The sequence below is a fragment of the Tyto alba genome, unplaced genomic scaffold, assembly GCF_018691265.1.
Source record: "Tyto alba isolate M040663 unplaced genomic scaffold, T.alba_DEE_v4.0 Super-Scaffold_23, whole genome shotgun sequence".
NCBI classification, from domain to species: domain Eukaryota; kingdom Metazoa; phylum Chordata; class Aves; order Strigiformes; family Tytonidae; genus Tyto; species Tyto alba.
In genome coordinates, this window is record NW_024881297.1 from 30,614,039 (window position 1) to 30,627,573 (window position 13,535).

Below are 13,535 nucleotides of genomic sequence, written 5' to 3' on the forward strand. Positions count from 1 at the left end.
GTCCCGCCCTGCCCCAGCACCCACCAGGGCTCCATGGGCACCCACCAGGGTCCCGCCCTGCCCCAGCACCCACCAGGGCTCCGCCAGCACCCACCAGGGTCCCACCCTGCCCCAGCACCCACCAGAGCTCCATGGGCACCCACCAGGGTCCCACCCTGCCCCAGCACCCACCAGGGCTCCATGGGCACCCACCAGGGTCCCTCCCCTCACAGCTGGTGCTGGGTGCGGAGCTGTTGAACTCAGCCTTGGGCTGGTTTTGACCATTGGCAACATCTGTGTGGGGCCAGGAGGGGCTGCAGGGACTTGGCCACGCCAGGGACTTGGGTGTGGACATGCCAGGGACGGGGACACGCTAGGGACACGGGCATGGACCTGTGATGGACAAGGACATGGACCCACAATGGACACGGTCTTGGACACGCCAGGGACAAGGACATGTGGTGGACAAGGGCACAGCAGGGACAAGGACATGGACACACCAGGGACAGAGACACGAGGCACAAGGACATGGACATGCCAGGGACAAGGACAGGGACACACTAGGGACAGGGACATGGACATGCCAGGGACAGACATGCCGGGGATGTGCCATGGACATGCTGGAGACAAGGACATGCCAGGAACACGGGCATGGATGTGCCAGGGACATGCCAGGAACAGACACCCACAATGGACATGTGAAGGACAAGGCTGTACCAGGGGCACACCGGGGACGAGGACATGTGACGGGCAAGGAGGACATGGACACACCAGGGACAAGGACATGCTAGGAACATGGACATGTCATGGACAAGGACACAGCAGGAACAAGGACACGGACACACCAGGGACAAGTCCAGGGACCCTCGAGGGCCGAGGCCATGCCAGGGCCAGGGGTGGGGTCCTCCAGCTCCCGGGGGAAATACCTGGTGGGGAAAGAACCGTGCTGGGGGGACAAAAGGCAAGTGGGTCCTGTCCCCAAGTCCCAGGAGGTCCCTGTGTCACCTCCCCCTGTGGCCTCCTGGCAGTGACAGGGACACAAGCACCCGCAGTACCGCCCCCCGGGTGGTCCCACAGCGACCCCCCCCCCCCCCCCGTCCCGGGGGACCCTACAATAACTGCTGAGGAACCCTCTGGGACCCCCCCGAGCGTCCCAACAGTGACACCCCAAGACCACCCTGCAGCCCCTCCCCGGGTGACCCAGTGGGGACCCCGTGGTAATGTCCCCCCCCCCATCATCCCCACACTTGTCCCCAGCCCCCCCATAACTCGTCCCTTGCAGCAGCAGCCAGGCTGGGGGCACAGCCCAATGTCCCCATCCCGGTGTCCCGTCCCGGTGTGCCATCTCCGTGTCCTCATCTTAGGTCCCGCCCCACCCTGGTCCTATTCTGGTGTCTCATCCCAGTGTCCTTTCCCAGTGCCTCCCATCCCAGTGTCCACACCCCCGTGTCCCACCCCGGTGCCCCAGCCCAGTGTCCCCATGCTGGTGTCCCATCCTGGTGTGTTACCTTCGTGTCCCATCCTGGTGTGTCACTTTGGTGTCTCAACCTGATGTCCCAAATCTATTTTCCATCCCAGGGTCCCCATCCTTGTGTCCCATCCCGCTGTCCCAGCCCAGTGTCCCCATCCTGGTGTCCCATCTCCGTGTCCCCATCCCAATGTCTTCATCCTGATGTCCCCATTCCAGGTACCATCCCGGTGTCCCCATCCCACTGCCCCATCCCGGTGTCCCCCATCCCCATGTCCCATGCTGGTGTCCCACCCCACTGTCCCCACTGCCATCTCCCATCCTAGTCCCTCATCCTGGTGTCCCAAACCAACGTCCCAGCCCCGTGCCCCATGCCATTATCCCCAGTCAAATGTCCTATCCTGATGTCCCATCCCAGTGTCCACATCTCAGCTCCCAGCCCGGTGTCCCACCCCAGTGACCCCAGCCCGGTGTCCCACCCTGATGTCCCCAGCCCGGTGTCCCACCCCAGTGACCCACCCCGGTGACCCAGCCCGGTGTCCCACCCCGGTGTCCCACCCCAGTGACCCACCCCGGTGACCCCAGCCCGGTGTCCCACCCCGGTGTCCCACCCCGGTGACCCACCCCGGTGACCCCAGCCCGGTGTCCCACCCATCCCCCCAGGCCAGTTCACGTTCCACTCTCCCTTCCCGACATCCCCAGCTCGGGGTCCCCAGCCCAGTGCCGAACACCAGCCTGTTCCCACCACAACAGGGTACCCCAAAGCTTCTGGCACCCCACCCCCACTGACCCTGTCTTGTACCCGCAGCCCCATAACTGCCCCCCCCCCCCCCGCACCCCCCTGGGCTCCTGGTACCCCCCACTGCCCCCAGGGGTGAGGGGCGGTCACCCCAAGGCAGCATTGCATATTTTTATTGGATCAAAGTTACAGAGCTGGGGAGGTGCGAGGAGGGTGGGGGGGGATAAAAATAAAAAATAAATAAACCTGATGCCCCCGCCCCCCCAAGGGGCACTGACCACGCTGCCGGGGGGGATGGGAATGCGGGTGGGGCAGAGGGCACAGGCCCCTCGTCCCCCCCCAGCCGGTCCATTTGTCCTGGGGGGGGGCTGTGGGGGAGGGTTATGTACAGAGTGACGCAGTCCGTCTGTCCGTACCAGGGTGGGGGGGGCTGTGTGGCACTGTGCCCCCCCCCTCGGCGGTCCCTGGCACATTCCTTGTGACCCTGGCACAGGCAATGGGGGGGGCCGGGGGGGTCCCGCTGCCCGGGGGGGGTCCTGCTGCCCTCCGGCTCAGTCCTCGGTGATGCCCTTGGCCCGCAGCTCCTCCTGCACTCGCGCGAGGTACGTGGGGTCTGGGTACCCGAACCTGGGGGGGGGCACGGCAGGCTCATCATGTGCCCCTCCGTGGCTGGGTGCCCCCCCCTGCAGTTTGCCCCACAGCGACGCCAGAGGAGATGGCCCCCCCCGGCCCCATAGACTGGGGTGTCCCCCCATCCTGCAAAGGTGCCAGGGGAGATGCCCCCCCCCCCCATCCCGATAGCCTGTCCCCAGGGTGAGCCCCCCCCCCCCAAATGGCAGAGGATCCCCTGCTTCCCCACAGCTTGATTCTGGGGTGCCCCCCCCACCTCACAGAGATGCCAGAGGAGACGTGCCCCCCCCAGCGCATCACCCCTGTCCGAGGTGCCGGGGAGGGGAGATGCCACCCCCCCAAGACAGCCTGACACCAGGGAGCCCCCCCACCCCACAGCCATGCCAGGAGTGATGCCGCCCCCAGTCCCCCATAACCTCCCCTGGGGGGCCCCCCCACCCCCCCCAGTCCCCCATAATATCACCCTGGGGTGCCCCCCCCACCCCACAGAGGTGCCAGGGGAGGTGACCCCACCCCACGCCCCCCACAGACTGCTCAGGGTGCCCCCACCCCACAGCTATGCCAGGGGTGATGCCCCCCCACAACCCTATAACCTGTCCCAGGGAGCACCCCCCACCCCACAGCTATAGCAGGGGAGATGCCCCCCCCCGTCCCCCATAACACCACCCTGGGGTGCTCCCCCCACCCCACAGCCACCCCAGGGGTGATGCCCCCCCCACGTACAGGTGGGGCCTGCTGGTGCAGGGATGCCCCCCCACCAGGTCACCAAGCAGTGTCAGGGTGCTCTCCTAGACGTGATGCCCCCCCACCAGGAGTGATGCCCCCCCCATAACTGTGTCAGGGTGCCCCCCTCCCAGAGGCGATGCTCCCCCCCTCCCCAGCCATCTCAAGGTGCCCCCCCAGAGGCGATGTCCCCTCCCCAGCCATGTCCGGGTGCCTTCCCAGAGGTGATGCCCCCCCCCCCAGCCATGTCCGGGTGCCCCCCTGGGGCGATGCCCCCCCCCAGCCATGTCCAGGTGCCCCCCCAGGGGCGATCCCCCCCCCAGCCATGTCCGGGTGCCCCCCCGGGCGGTGCCCCCCCCAGCCATGTCCGGGTGCCCCCCAGGGTGATGCCCCCCCCCAGCCATGTCCGGGTGCCCCCCCCGGGCGGTGCCCCCCACGTACAGCTGCGGCCCGCCGGTGCAGGGATGCTGCCCCTCATAGCCATGTCAGGGTGGTGCCCCCCCCAGGGGCGATGCCCCCCCCCAGCCATGTCCGGGTGCCCCCCCGGGGCGATGCCCCCCCCCAGCCATGTCCGGGTGCCCCCCCAGAGGCGATGCCCCCCCCCCAGCCATGTCCGGGTTCCTTCCCAGAGGTGATGCCCCCCCCCAGCCATGTCCGGGTGCCCCCCCCGGGCGATGCCCCCCCCCAGCCATGTCCGGGTGCCCCCCCGGGCGGTGCCCCCCACGTACAGCTGCGGCCCGCCGGTGCAGTTGGTCTTGTGGTGGATGTCGTTCCAGGTGATGACGTTGGCGCGGCCCGTGGTCATGGAGGTGCCGACGGTGAAGGTGAGGCGCTGGTCGAAGGCCTTGCGGAACAGCCCCAGCACCTTGTTCCCCTCGGGGCAGTCGGGCAGGTACGCCACCCGCGTGGTGCCGGGGTACCGCACCCCCGGGTTGGGGTGCTCCACCTGCGGGGGGCACGGGAGGGTCAGGGCTGGGGGGGGAAGGCGGGGGGCAGGGGCACAGGGCGGGCTGGGGGCACCCGGCGGGGTTTGGGGGTGCCCAGGGGTGCCAGAGACACCCAGCGGGGTTCAGGGTGCCCAGGGGTGACAGAGACACCCAGCGGGGTTCGGGGTGCCCAGGGGTGACGGTGACACCCAGCACGGTTCGGGGTGCCCAGGGCTGCCAGAGACACCCAGCACGGTTCGGGGTGCCCAGGGGTGACAGAGACACCCAGCGGGGTTCGGGGTGCCCAAGGGGGCCAGTGACACCCAGCGGGGTTCGGGGTGCCCAGGGGTGCCGGTGACACCCAGCATGGTTCGGGGTGCCCAGGGGTGCCAGAGACACCCAGCGGGGTTCGGGGTGCCCAGGGGTGCCGGTGACACCCAGCGGGGTTCGGGGTGCCCAGGGGTGACAGAGACACCCAGCGGGGTTCGGGGTGCCCAGGGCTGCCAGAGACACCCAGCGGGGTTCGGGGTGCCCAGGGGGGCCAGTGACACCCAGCGGGGTTCGGGGTGCCCAAGGGGGCCAGTGACACCCAGCGGGGTTCGGGGTGCCCAGGGGTGCCGGTGACACCCAGCATGGTTCGGGGTGCCCAGGGGTGCCAGAGACACCCAGCGGGGTTCGGGGTGCCCAGGGGTGCCGGTGACACCCAGCATGGTTCGGGGTGCCCAGGGGTGACAGAGACACCCAGCGGGGTTCGGGGTGCCCAGGGGTGCCGGTGACACCCAGCGGGGTTCGGGGTGCCCAGGGGTGACAGAGACACCCAGCGGGGTTCGGGGTGCCCAGGGGTGCCAGAGACACCCAGCGGGGTTTGGGGGTGCCCAGGGGTGCCGGTGACACCCAGCATGGTTCGGGGTGCCCAGGGGTGCCAGAGACACCCAGCGGGGTTCGGGGTGCCCAGGGGTGCCGGTGACACCCAGCGGGGTTCGGGGTGCCCAGGGGTGACAGAGACACCCAGCGGGGTTCGGGGTGCCCAGGGGTGCCAGAGACACCCAGCGGGGTTTGGGGGTGCCCAGGGGTGCCGGTGACACCCAGCGGGGTTCGGGGTGCCCAGGGGTGCCGGTGACAACCAGCACGGTTCAGGGTGCCCAGGGGTGACGGTGACACCCAGCGGGGTTTGGGGGTGCCCAGGGGTGACAGTGACACCCAGCGGGGTTCGGGGTGCCCAGGGGTGCCGGTGACAACCAGCGGGGTTCGGGGTGCCCAGGGGTGACAGTGACACCCAGCGGGGTTCGGGGTGCCCAGGGGTGCCGGTGACAACCAGCACGGTTCAGGGTGCCCAGGGGTGACGGTGACACCCAGCGGGGTTTGGGGGTGCCCAGGGCTGCCAGAGACACCCAGCGGGGTTCGGGGTGCCCAGGGGTGCCAGAGACACCCAGCGGGGTTCGGGGTGCCCAGGGGTGACAGTGACACCCAGCGGGGTTTGGGGGTGCCCAGGGGTGCCGGTGACACCCAGCATGGTTCGGGGTGCCCAGGGGTGCCAGAGACACCCAGCGGGGTTCGGGGTGCCCAGGGCTGCCAGAGACACCCAGCGGGGTTCGGGGTGCCCAGGGGTGACAGAGACACCCAGCGGGGTTCGGGGGTGCCCAGGGCTGCCAGTGACACCCAGCGGGGTTCGGGGTGCCCAGGGGTGACAGAGACACCCAGCGGGGTTCGGGGTGCCCAAGGGTGCCGGTGACACCCAGCGGGGTTTGGGGGTGCCCAGGGGTGACAGTGACACCCAGCGGGTTTTGGGGTGCCCAGGGGTGACGGTGACACCCAGCGGGGTTCGGGGTGCCCAGGGGTGACGGTGACACCCAGCGGGGTTCGGGGCGCCCAGGGGTGACGGTGACACCCAGCGGGGTTTGGGGGTGCCCAGGGGTGACAGTGACACCCAGCACGGTTCGGGGTGCCCAGGGGTGACGGTGACACCCAGCGGGGTTCGGGGCGCCCAAGGGGGCCAGAGCCCCCTGCCAGGTTTTGGGGACACCCAGCAGGGTTTCCTGGCTGAGAACCCCGACAGCTGGGGACCCCCGGGGTGCCAGCAGCATGCAGTCCCTCGGGGCCCCCCCAGGGCTGGCAGGGAGGGGGGTGGGGGGTGCCGGCGCCATCTTACCCCTTGGACGCCGGGCGGGAAGACGTACTGGATGATGATGGTGCCGAACTTCTCGTAGCCGGGGAGGAGGAGGCCGGCGTCCCTGGTGACCAGCATGCGCCCGTTGGGGGGCTGGTTGCCCACCAGTTGCCCGTAGAAGCGCCCACACATGGGGCAGGCGGTCTTCACCTGCAGCGCCCGGGTGATGCAGTCCTCGCAGAAGGAATGCCGGCATTTCTCCAAGGTCTTCATCTTCTGGATCTCCCCCAGGCAGATGGGACACTGCCGGTCGGGTTCCTCCTCCCGCGAACAACCGGCCGCCGCCGCCGCCCCCCCGCCGCCGCCGCGGCCCCCCGATGGCCCCCGGCCCCCCAGATTGGCCCCACCGGGCTCCAGGACGGCGACGCAGCCCATCAGCTCGCCGTGGCGTTGAGCTTTCTTCTTCAACTCTTTCTCCGTTTCCTTCAATAAAGCTTTGAGGGCTTTCCGGGCGGGGCAGAGCCCGCCGGGGGGGCCGGGGGGGGGCACGCAGAGCTGCAGGACGTAGATGTCGGAGGTTTCGCCGTCCACCATGATGCTGACCTTGGTCTCCTCCTTCAGGCGCGCCAGCTTGGCCGGGCTCTCCTTGGTCAAGAAGTCCCACACCCGCTTGGACACCGTCACCTTGTTCTTAGCAGCACCCCCGCAGGCCGCCATCCTGGAGAGGACAAATGACACTGCGGGGGGGGGACGGGACCCCCCGGGTGTCAGAGCCCAACCGACGGCACCCAAGGGTGGCCCCGATGAGGCCAGGGTGCCCCCCCCCGTCCCTAGTGGGGGGATAGTTGCTCGCCCGAGGATTAACCCCCCGCTCCCGCCGGCGACCCGGCAGCCCAAGGGGGTGTCACAAAACGCATGGCGGGGGGCGGGAGCGAGGTTTGGGGTACCCCCTTACCCTTGTTGGTGGGGGCCGGGGGGCACACTCGCCCACCCAAGGTGGCACCTGGAGGATAAAACTCCCCCCACCAAAGCCTGTGTGGCACCCACAGGGGCGTCACAGCCTGGTGACCCCCTGGGGCGGTGGGAGCGAGGTTTGGGGTACCCCCCCCCCCCCCCCCACTGCCCCCCACCTCCAGCACCGCGCTCCCTGTCCCAGGGGGGAGGTCAGGACTGAGGCGTGCCCGGCTGCCCAAGGGGGGGGTCCCCACACCCTGGGGAGGGGGGCACTCCCCACGTCCGGGGGGGTGACACCCACCTGGCGAGCCCATGGGGGACAGCGCGAGCCGGAGGTGCTGGTGGATCAGTGGAGCCACGAGCCACAGGCTAGGGGAACACGGCGGGGGGGTCACACGGGGGCCCGTTACCCTCCCCCCCCCCGAATAATTTAGGGGCCCATCACCCCCCCAAAGGACCCTAACCCCCATCAGGAGACCCTACAATAACAGCGGTGTAACCCCCCCCCCCGTGTCCCCAGGAGACCCGACACAAACAGGCCCAGTGCCCCCCCGGAGCTGTTGGGGGAGGGGGTTATAAGCTCTTCGGTGCCCCCCCCAACCCCTCCAGCACCCCAGGGCTGTGGGGCTCGTTACCCACCCCTCCACGCGTGTGTGGATCCCCACGGCCGGGGGGGCTGGGGATGCAGGTGCTGCTGCCCACCCCCCCCGCCGCTATGGGGTGTCGTGCCCCCCCCCCCCCCCCGGGGGGCTCCGTGCTGGGGAGGAGGATGGCGGCGGGGGAGGGGCAGGACGGGGCCTAGCGCTGGGGGGGCGGCAGGACTGCAGGATTTGGGGGGGGGGGGGGGCGCGGACAGGCCCGGGGCGGGGGGGGGGGGGGGGGTCCGGGTAAGGCCCGGGGCGGGGGGGGGCAGGAGGCCGGGATGGGGCCCGGGGGCGCTCGGGGGAGGCGGGGCCGGGGAGGTCGGTTGCGCGAGAGGCCTGGGGGGAGGAAGGGTCCCCGTGCCCGCCCCCCCCCCGCTCCCAACCCCCCCCCCCCCCCCCGGACCCACCATCGCCGGGCGGCCGCAGCATGGCGGGGGGGGCCCTGCCCGGAGCCGCCGCGCGTCACGTGACCGCGCGGGGCGGGGCCGTCATGGCAACGGGGCGGGGGGGGAGGGGGCCATGGTAACGGCGCGCGGCACCGGGCCCGTCGGCATGGGAACGGCGCGTGATGGCGGGGGCGGGGCCACGGGGGGCGGGGCCAGGAGGGAGGGGCGGGGCCAGGAGACCCGGGAGCGGGTCACGGGAAGGGTTCGGGGGGGGGGGGGGGGGGTCCCCGGTAGCGACAGCGGGGGAACACGGGAGGGGGGTCCGGGGGGGAGGCGGCGCCGGAGGGGTCCCGGTAAAGGGGCGGAGCCGAGGGCAGTTCAATAATTTATTTCTCAGGACACAGGGGTGGGGAGCAGGGCCTGGGAGCAGGCCCCTCAGCACACACCCCACCCCTCCTCGTATGGGGGGGTCCGGCCTGTGTCACCCCCCAAAGCCCGGCCCGCCCCCTCGAGGGGGGTCACGCAAGGCCGGGGTCCTGCCCCCAGGGGAACAGGGGCCACTGCTGGGGGCTGCGTTAGGTGAGGGGGGGGGGTGGCCACGGAGGCAGGGGGCCAAGAAACAGACAGCGCCCCCCCCGGCTCAGCTGTACCCCCACCCCAGCACCAGAACAGGGGGTGCTGGTCCCCCTCCTGGGGTGGGGGAAAAGGAAAGAGCCCCCCCTCACCCCGGTGCAAGTAGTGTTTGATTCCCACCCCTGAGCATGGTGGGGGCAGAAATATCCCATAACCCCCACTGTGGCTTTTATTTTTTTTTAGGGGGGTGTGTGTGTGTGTCTGGAAGCCCCAGACCATTCCACTGCTGGGAGGGGCAGGGGGCTGAAACGTCCCTGTCCCCCCCCCTCAAATAAAGTTAAGGCACTTGAGTAGCAAAGCCCCTGCCTGCTGGGGTGGGGGGAGCTGCCGTGTGGGGGCCTATGCCTGGGGGAGGGGTGACAGGGGGGCGCCCCCTCCCCTAGGCAAAGATGTTGGTGATGAAGTCAAGGAAGCGCTTGGCATACTGCTCGGGGTGCACCGTGGAGATCTCTGCTCCTGCCTGGGGGGGGAGGGAGTGGGGTGGGTGGGGTCAGAGCCCCCCAGCACCCCCCCCTCCAAGAACCATCCCCCCCTCCCCTCCAACAACCACACCCCCCTGTCCCTAGCAACCCCCCTCCAACAACCACCCCCCCCCCAACAACCACCCCCCGCATGATAGGCACCACCAGCACCCCTCACTTGTCACCCCCCTCCCCATAAACCATGCCAGGGGTCTGCCCCCCCCCTCCTCCACCCCAGGAGGGCTCTAACAACCTCACCACACCAAAAAAAAAACCAAAACCTAGAGGGTCTCCTGCCAGCCCCCCCCTCACCCCATGTTTGACGGTCTTGGCTGCGTGTGCTGCCTTCTTGCGGGCGTCATACTGGGTGAGGACATCGATCAGGCCCATGAAGTACACCTCCCGCCGGGGGGCCGCTGGGGCACGACACAGGGAGGGGCAGCAGTTCAGGGGGGTGCCCCCCACCCCCAAAACCCCCCTCCGAACCACCCCCCCCACCCCACTCACCCTCAGTGCCGCGGAGGGCGTAGACATCGACATAGGGGTCGAAGTCGCCAGGGCCGAGGGGGCGGTGGGAGTTGAGGTAGCTGCCAATGCCCTCGGGGGAGGTCCCGTAGGAGCCCCCCAACACTGTGGCCCCTGCCTCGTCACCCCCCCCACCCTCTTCTTCCTCCACCTCCTCCTCCTCCTCCTGCTCTGCCCGCCCCACTTCGTGGATGCCCAGCAGCAGGCTGTAGTCCATGATCTTCAGCTGCACCAGGAACTGGGCAGGGAGGGAACCAAGAGGTCAGTTGGGGTGGGTGGGGGTCACCCACACTGATGGGGGGCACTCCCATGGCCCCCGTGGGGGGTGCAGCCCCCCCCCCCCCCCCCATGGCTCCCAGGGCAGGTGCAGCCCCCCAACTCACCCACCTCCACGTCCCTCTTGAGCTTCTCCATGAAGTCCTTCTGGTCCTCCTCGCCCACATACACCTTCTCATTCTTGTTCAAGAAGTCCATGTCCTTCAGGGTGGGCAGGTCCTTGACCTGCAGGGGTGAGGGGGGGGGCACACGTGGGGCAGCCCCCCCCCAAAAAGGAACAAGCTCGGGGGGCAGGGGCAGCCAGGAGATTGCTAGGGATGAAGGGGACTCCCCCGAGCAGGCAGCCAAAGGGCTTGGATCTCCTGCACCAACCCTGCCGTTAGGACAATGAGCCATCGTTATGGGGCGCAGGTAATGAGCTGTTATTGGAAGGGGAAGGATAACGATGACTAGAGATCCCCCACCTCAAGTTTGCGGGGGTCACAGCATCACCCCACCCCGGTACCTTCTCCTTGTCGCTGGCCTCTCGGGACACGAGGGAGCCCTGGGAAGAGGTGGGGGAGAAGCAGAGGTAACATGCGGTGATGGAGGAGGTCCATCCCCCCCACACCCCAAGGGGGGGTGTCCTGTGGTTGGGGGACACCCTGTTACCTTCAGGTCGTATTTCCTGTGGACAGGGAGGCGGTGGCTGAACATGTTCCTCATCACCAGCAGGTAGGTCTCCTCACTGTCCACGCTCACCCGGTACATCCCCAGGAAGCGGGGCAGCAGTGTGCTGCCATGGCACTGCACCACGTACTGGGGGAGGCAGGGGACACAGTGACACACCAGGACATGTGGTGACCGTCCCACCCTCCCCCCAGACACATAACCCCACCCCCCCAGCCCACTGTACCTGGTGGTAGTGGGACAGGAGCCCATGGACATCGGCCACATCCTCGCTCGACAGCTCCTTCACCACCAGCGTCCGGTCAGAGGAGAGCAGGAACCGCCGGTCGCTGCCCTCCGAGTGCGGGGGGCTCCGTGTCAGTGACACCTTTTTGGTGGGTGGGATGGAACAATGAGGGTGACAGACATCGAGCTGGGGGGGGGGGGTGGGGAGGGCACTCCCCAAAGCCAGACCCCCCCCCCCCCCCGGGCTGTCCACCCCACCTGGTAATCCTGGTCGTCGATGCCGAAGCGCTCGCGGAGGTTGCGGAAGACCTGGGGACAGTACTCCTTGAACTTGAAGTGGCTGGGGAGGTTCTCCCTGGGGATTTGAGGGGTTTGGGGTGGGGAGGGGGAACATGAGGTATTGGCCCCCCCGGGGGTGGGACCCCACTCGTGTCCATGGGTGTGTCCCCCCCAGCTCACCGGTTGAAGAGGTGGTTGTTGACCTTGATTTTGGAGCTGGCTTTGAAGTCATCGGGCAGCAGCATGACAGGCAGCGGGACCTGGCTCAACTCGCTGATCTGGGAGGGGGGGGATTGGGTTGGGCCCCCCCAAAACCAGCCTCAACACCCCCCCCCCCCCCCCCAGGGTCACCCCCCGGGCACAGCGGCGACAACGGGGACCCGTTACCCACCCTCCGGTTGAGGGTACTCCCACAGAGGGGTGGCGCGGCTAACGGCCCCGGGTGTCCCCGCGAGGAGGGGACGGGCCACAGGGCTGGGGGCGCGCAGGGAGCGGGGCCCCGAGGACGGGGCGGGGGAGAAGCGGGGAGATGACGGCCCCGGTCCTTACCCCCCGGCGGCGCCGGTGCCCAGCTCCCGGCCTCACCTGGTGGTTGACGCCCCAGGCCAACACGGCCAGCAGTGGGTCGGCGGCCCGCAGCACCTTTACCCGCTGAGGCACGAACCGCTTCTGCTTCTTCTTGGTCTTGGTACGCGGCGCCGCGGGACCGGGACCGGGACCGGGACCGGGCCCAGCCGCCGCCATGGCCACCGCTTCCGCCCGCCCCCGCCGCTCACTTCCGCCCGGCCCCGCCGCTCACTTCCGCCCGGCCCCGCCGCGGCGCCGGAAGCCGCCCGGGGACAGCCCCGCGCATGCGGCCTGCGCGCGCAGCGCTCCTCACCCCGCCCGGCAGGAGCCCCTTACCGGGGACACGTGATCGCTGAGGGGCGGAGCCTGTTCCCTATCGGAGCCACGTGCTCGTTATAGGGGAGGGGCCTGTTCCCTATAGGAGACACGTGATCGGTATAGGGGCCCGTTCGCTATAGGGGAGGAGCCTGTTCCCTATAGGAGATGTGTGCTTGCTATAGGGGCGTGCTTGCCATAGGGGAGGGGCCTGTTCCCGATAGGGGCGGGGCGTGCTCCCTATAGGAGATGTGTGACTGCTATAAGGGTGTGTCCCGTATAGGGGTGGGACCTGTTCCCTATGGGAGACACGTGATCGCTATAGGGGCGGGGCCCGTTCCCTATAGGGCCGGGGCGGGGCCGCTCCAGCCGCACCGGCTGCCGGGCGGCGCGTGAGCGGCGCCGTGCGGCTTTTGGGGCCGTTTCTCTGGTTTCGGTCCCTCCTGTTCGGCGCTGCTCTTACAGACGAGATTTTCCCCATTTCTGTGAAACCCCGCGGCTCAGCCCACGCGCTGGGCTGGGCGGCTGCTCAGGGTTAAACCGTGACAGCTCCCTATAGGGAGCGTGGGGTCGCTATAGGAGACGTGTGGTCCCTACGGGAGATGTGATTGATTGCTATAGGGGACGTGGGGTCCCTATGGGAGATGTGATTGCTATAGGGGACGTGGGGTCCCTATGGGGGACGTATGCTCCCTATGGGAGATGTGATTGCTATAGGGGACACGTGCTTGCTGTAGGGTGACGTGCTCTCGATAGGGGATGGCTGCTTCCTATAGAGTACCAGCTGTTTGCTGGAGGCTGCCGTATGTTCCCTATAGGGGTTGCCATGTACAGGACGGGTCCTGCTCCAGCTGGGGAAACTGAGGCTGCAGCAGCGGCGCAGGGCGGCCCTGCCCCCCTCAGACCCCCAGAACCCCCCCAGCCCCCTCACCTCCCCCTCCCCAAGCCCCACCCGGACCCGCTCTGACCCCCAGACCCCCCCAGCCCCTCCCCCTCCCCTCTCCCCAAGCCCCTCCAGCCCCCCCGCCC

General features: G+C 69.1%; 2 protein-coding genes across 4 annotated transcripts; both read right to left on the reverse strand.

The window, feature by feature from the left end:
• Positions 1-2,349: 2,349 nt before the first annotated feature.
• On the reverse strand, positions 2,350-8,710 carry LOC116959240 (probable E3 ubiquitin-protein ligase DTX3). Of its 3 annotated transcripts, none has more exons than XM_042797134.1 (5): positions 8,578-8,710; positions 7,828-7,895; positions 6,615-7,290; positions 4,268-4,485; positions 2,350-2,813 (listed from the first exon to the last, which is right to left on the reverse strand). In XM_042797134.1, the coding sequence occupies exons 1-5, from the start codon at positions 8,578-8,580 to the stop codon at positions 2,738-2,740; spliced, it is 1,041 nt and encodes a 346-aa protein (XP_042653068.1). In that variant the 5' UTR covers positions 8,581-8,710; the 3' UTR covers positions 2,350-2,737. The 3 variants fall into 3 exon arrangements, with proteins under 3 accessions (XP_042653068.1, XP_042653069.1, XP_042653070.1); XM_042797135.1 differs by having other exon boundaries at positions 6,615-7,309; positions 8,578-8,708; XM_042797136.1 differs by lacking the exon at positions 7,828-7,895 and having other exon boundaries at positions 8,578-8,707.
• A 219-nt stretch (positions 8,711-8,929) lies between these two features.
• LOC116959236 (phosphatidylinositol 5-phosphate 4-kinase type-2 gamma-like) lies at positions 8,930-12,389 on the reverse strand. The gene is made up of 10 exons (XM_042797127.1): positions 12,210-12,389; positions 11,805-11,902; positions 11,604-11,700; positions 11,347-11,487; positions 11,103-11,249; positions 10,957-10,995; positions 10,563-10,676; positions 10,158-10,413; positions 9,963-10,066; positions 8,930-9,649 (listed from the first exon to the last, which is right to left on the reverse strand). Exons 1-10 carry the CDS (start codon positions 12,366-12,368, stop codon positions 9,569-9,571), a joined length of 1,236 nt encoding a protein of 411 aa, XP_042653061.1. The 5' UTR covers positions 12,369-12,389; the 3' UTR covers positions 8,930-9,568.
• Positions 12,390-13,535: the final 1,146 nt, after the last annotated feature.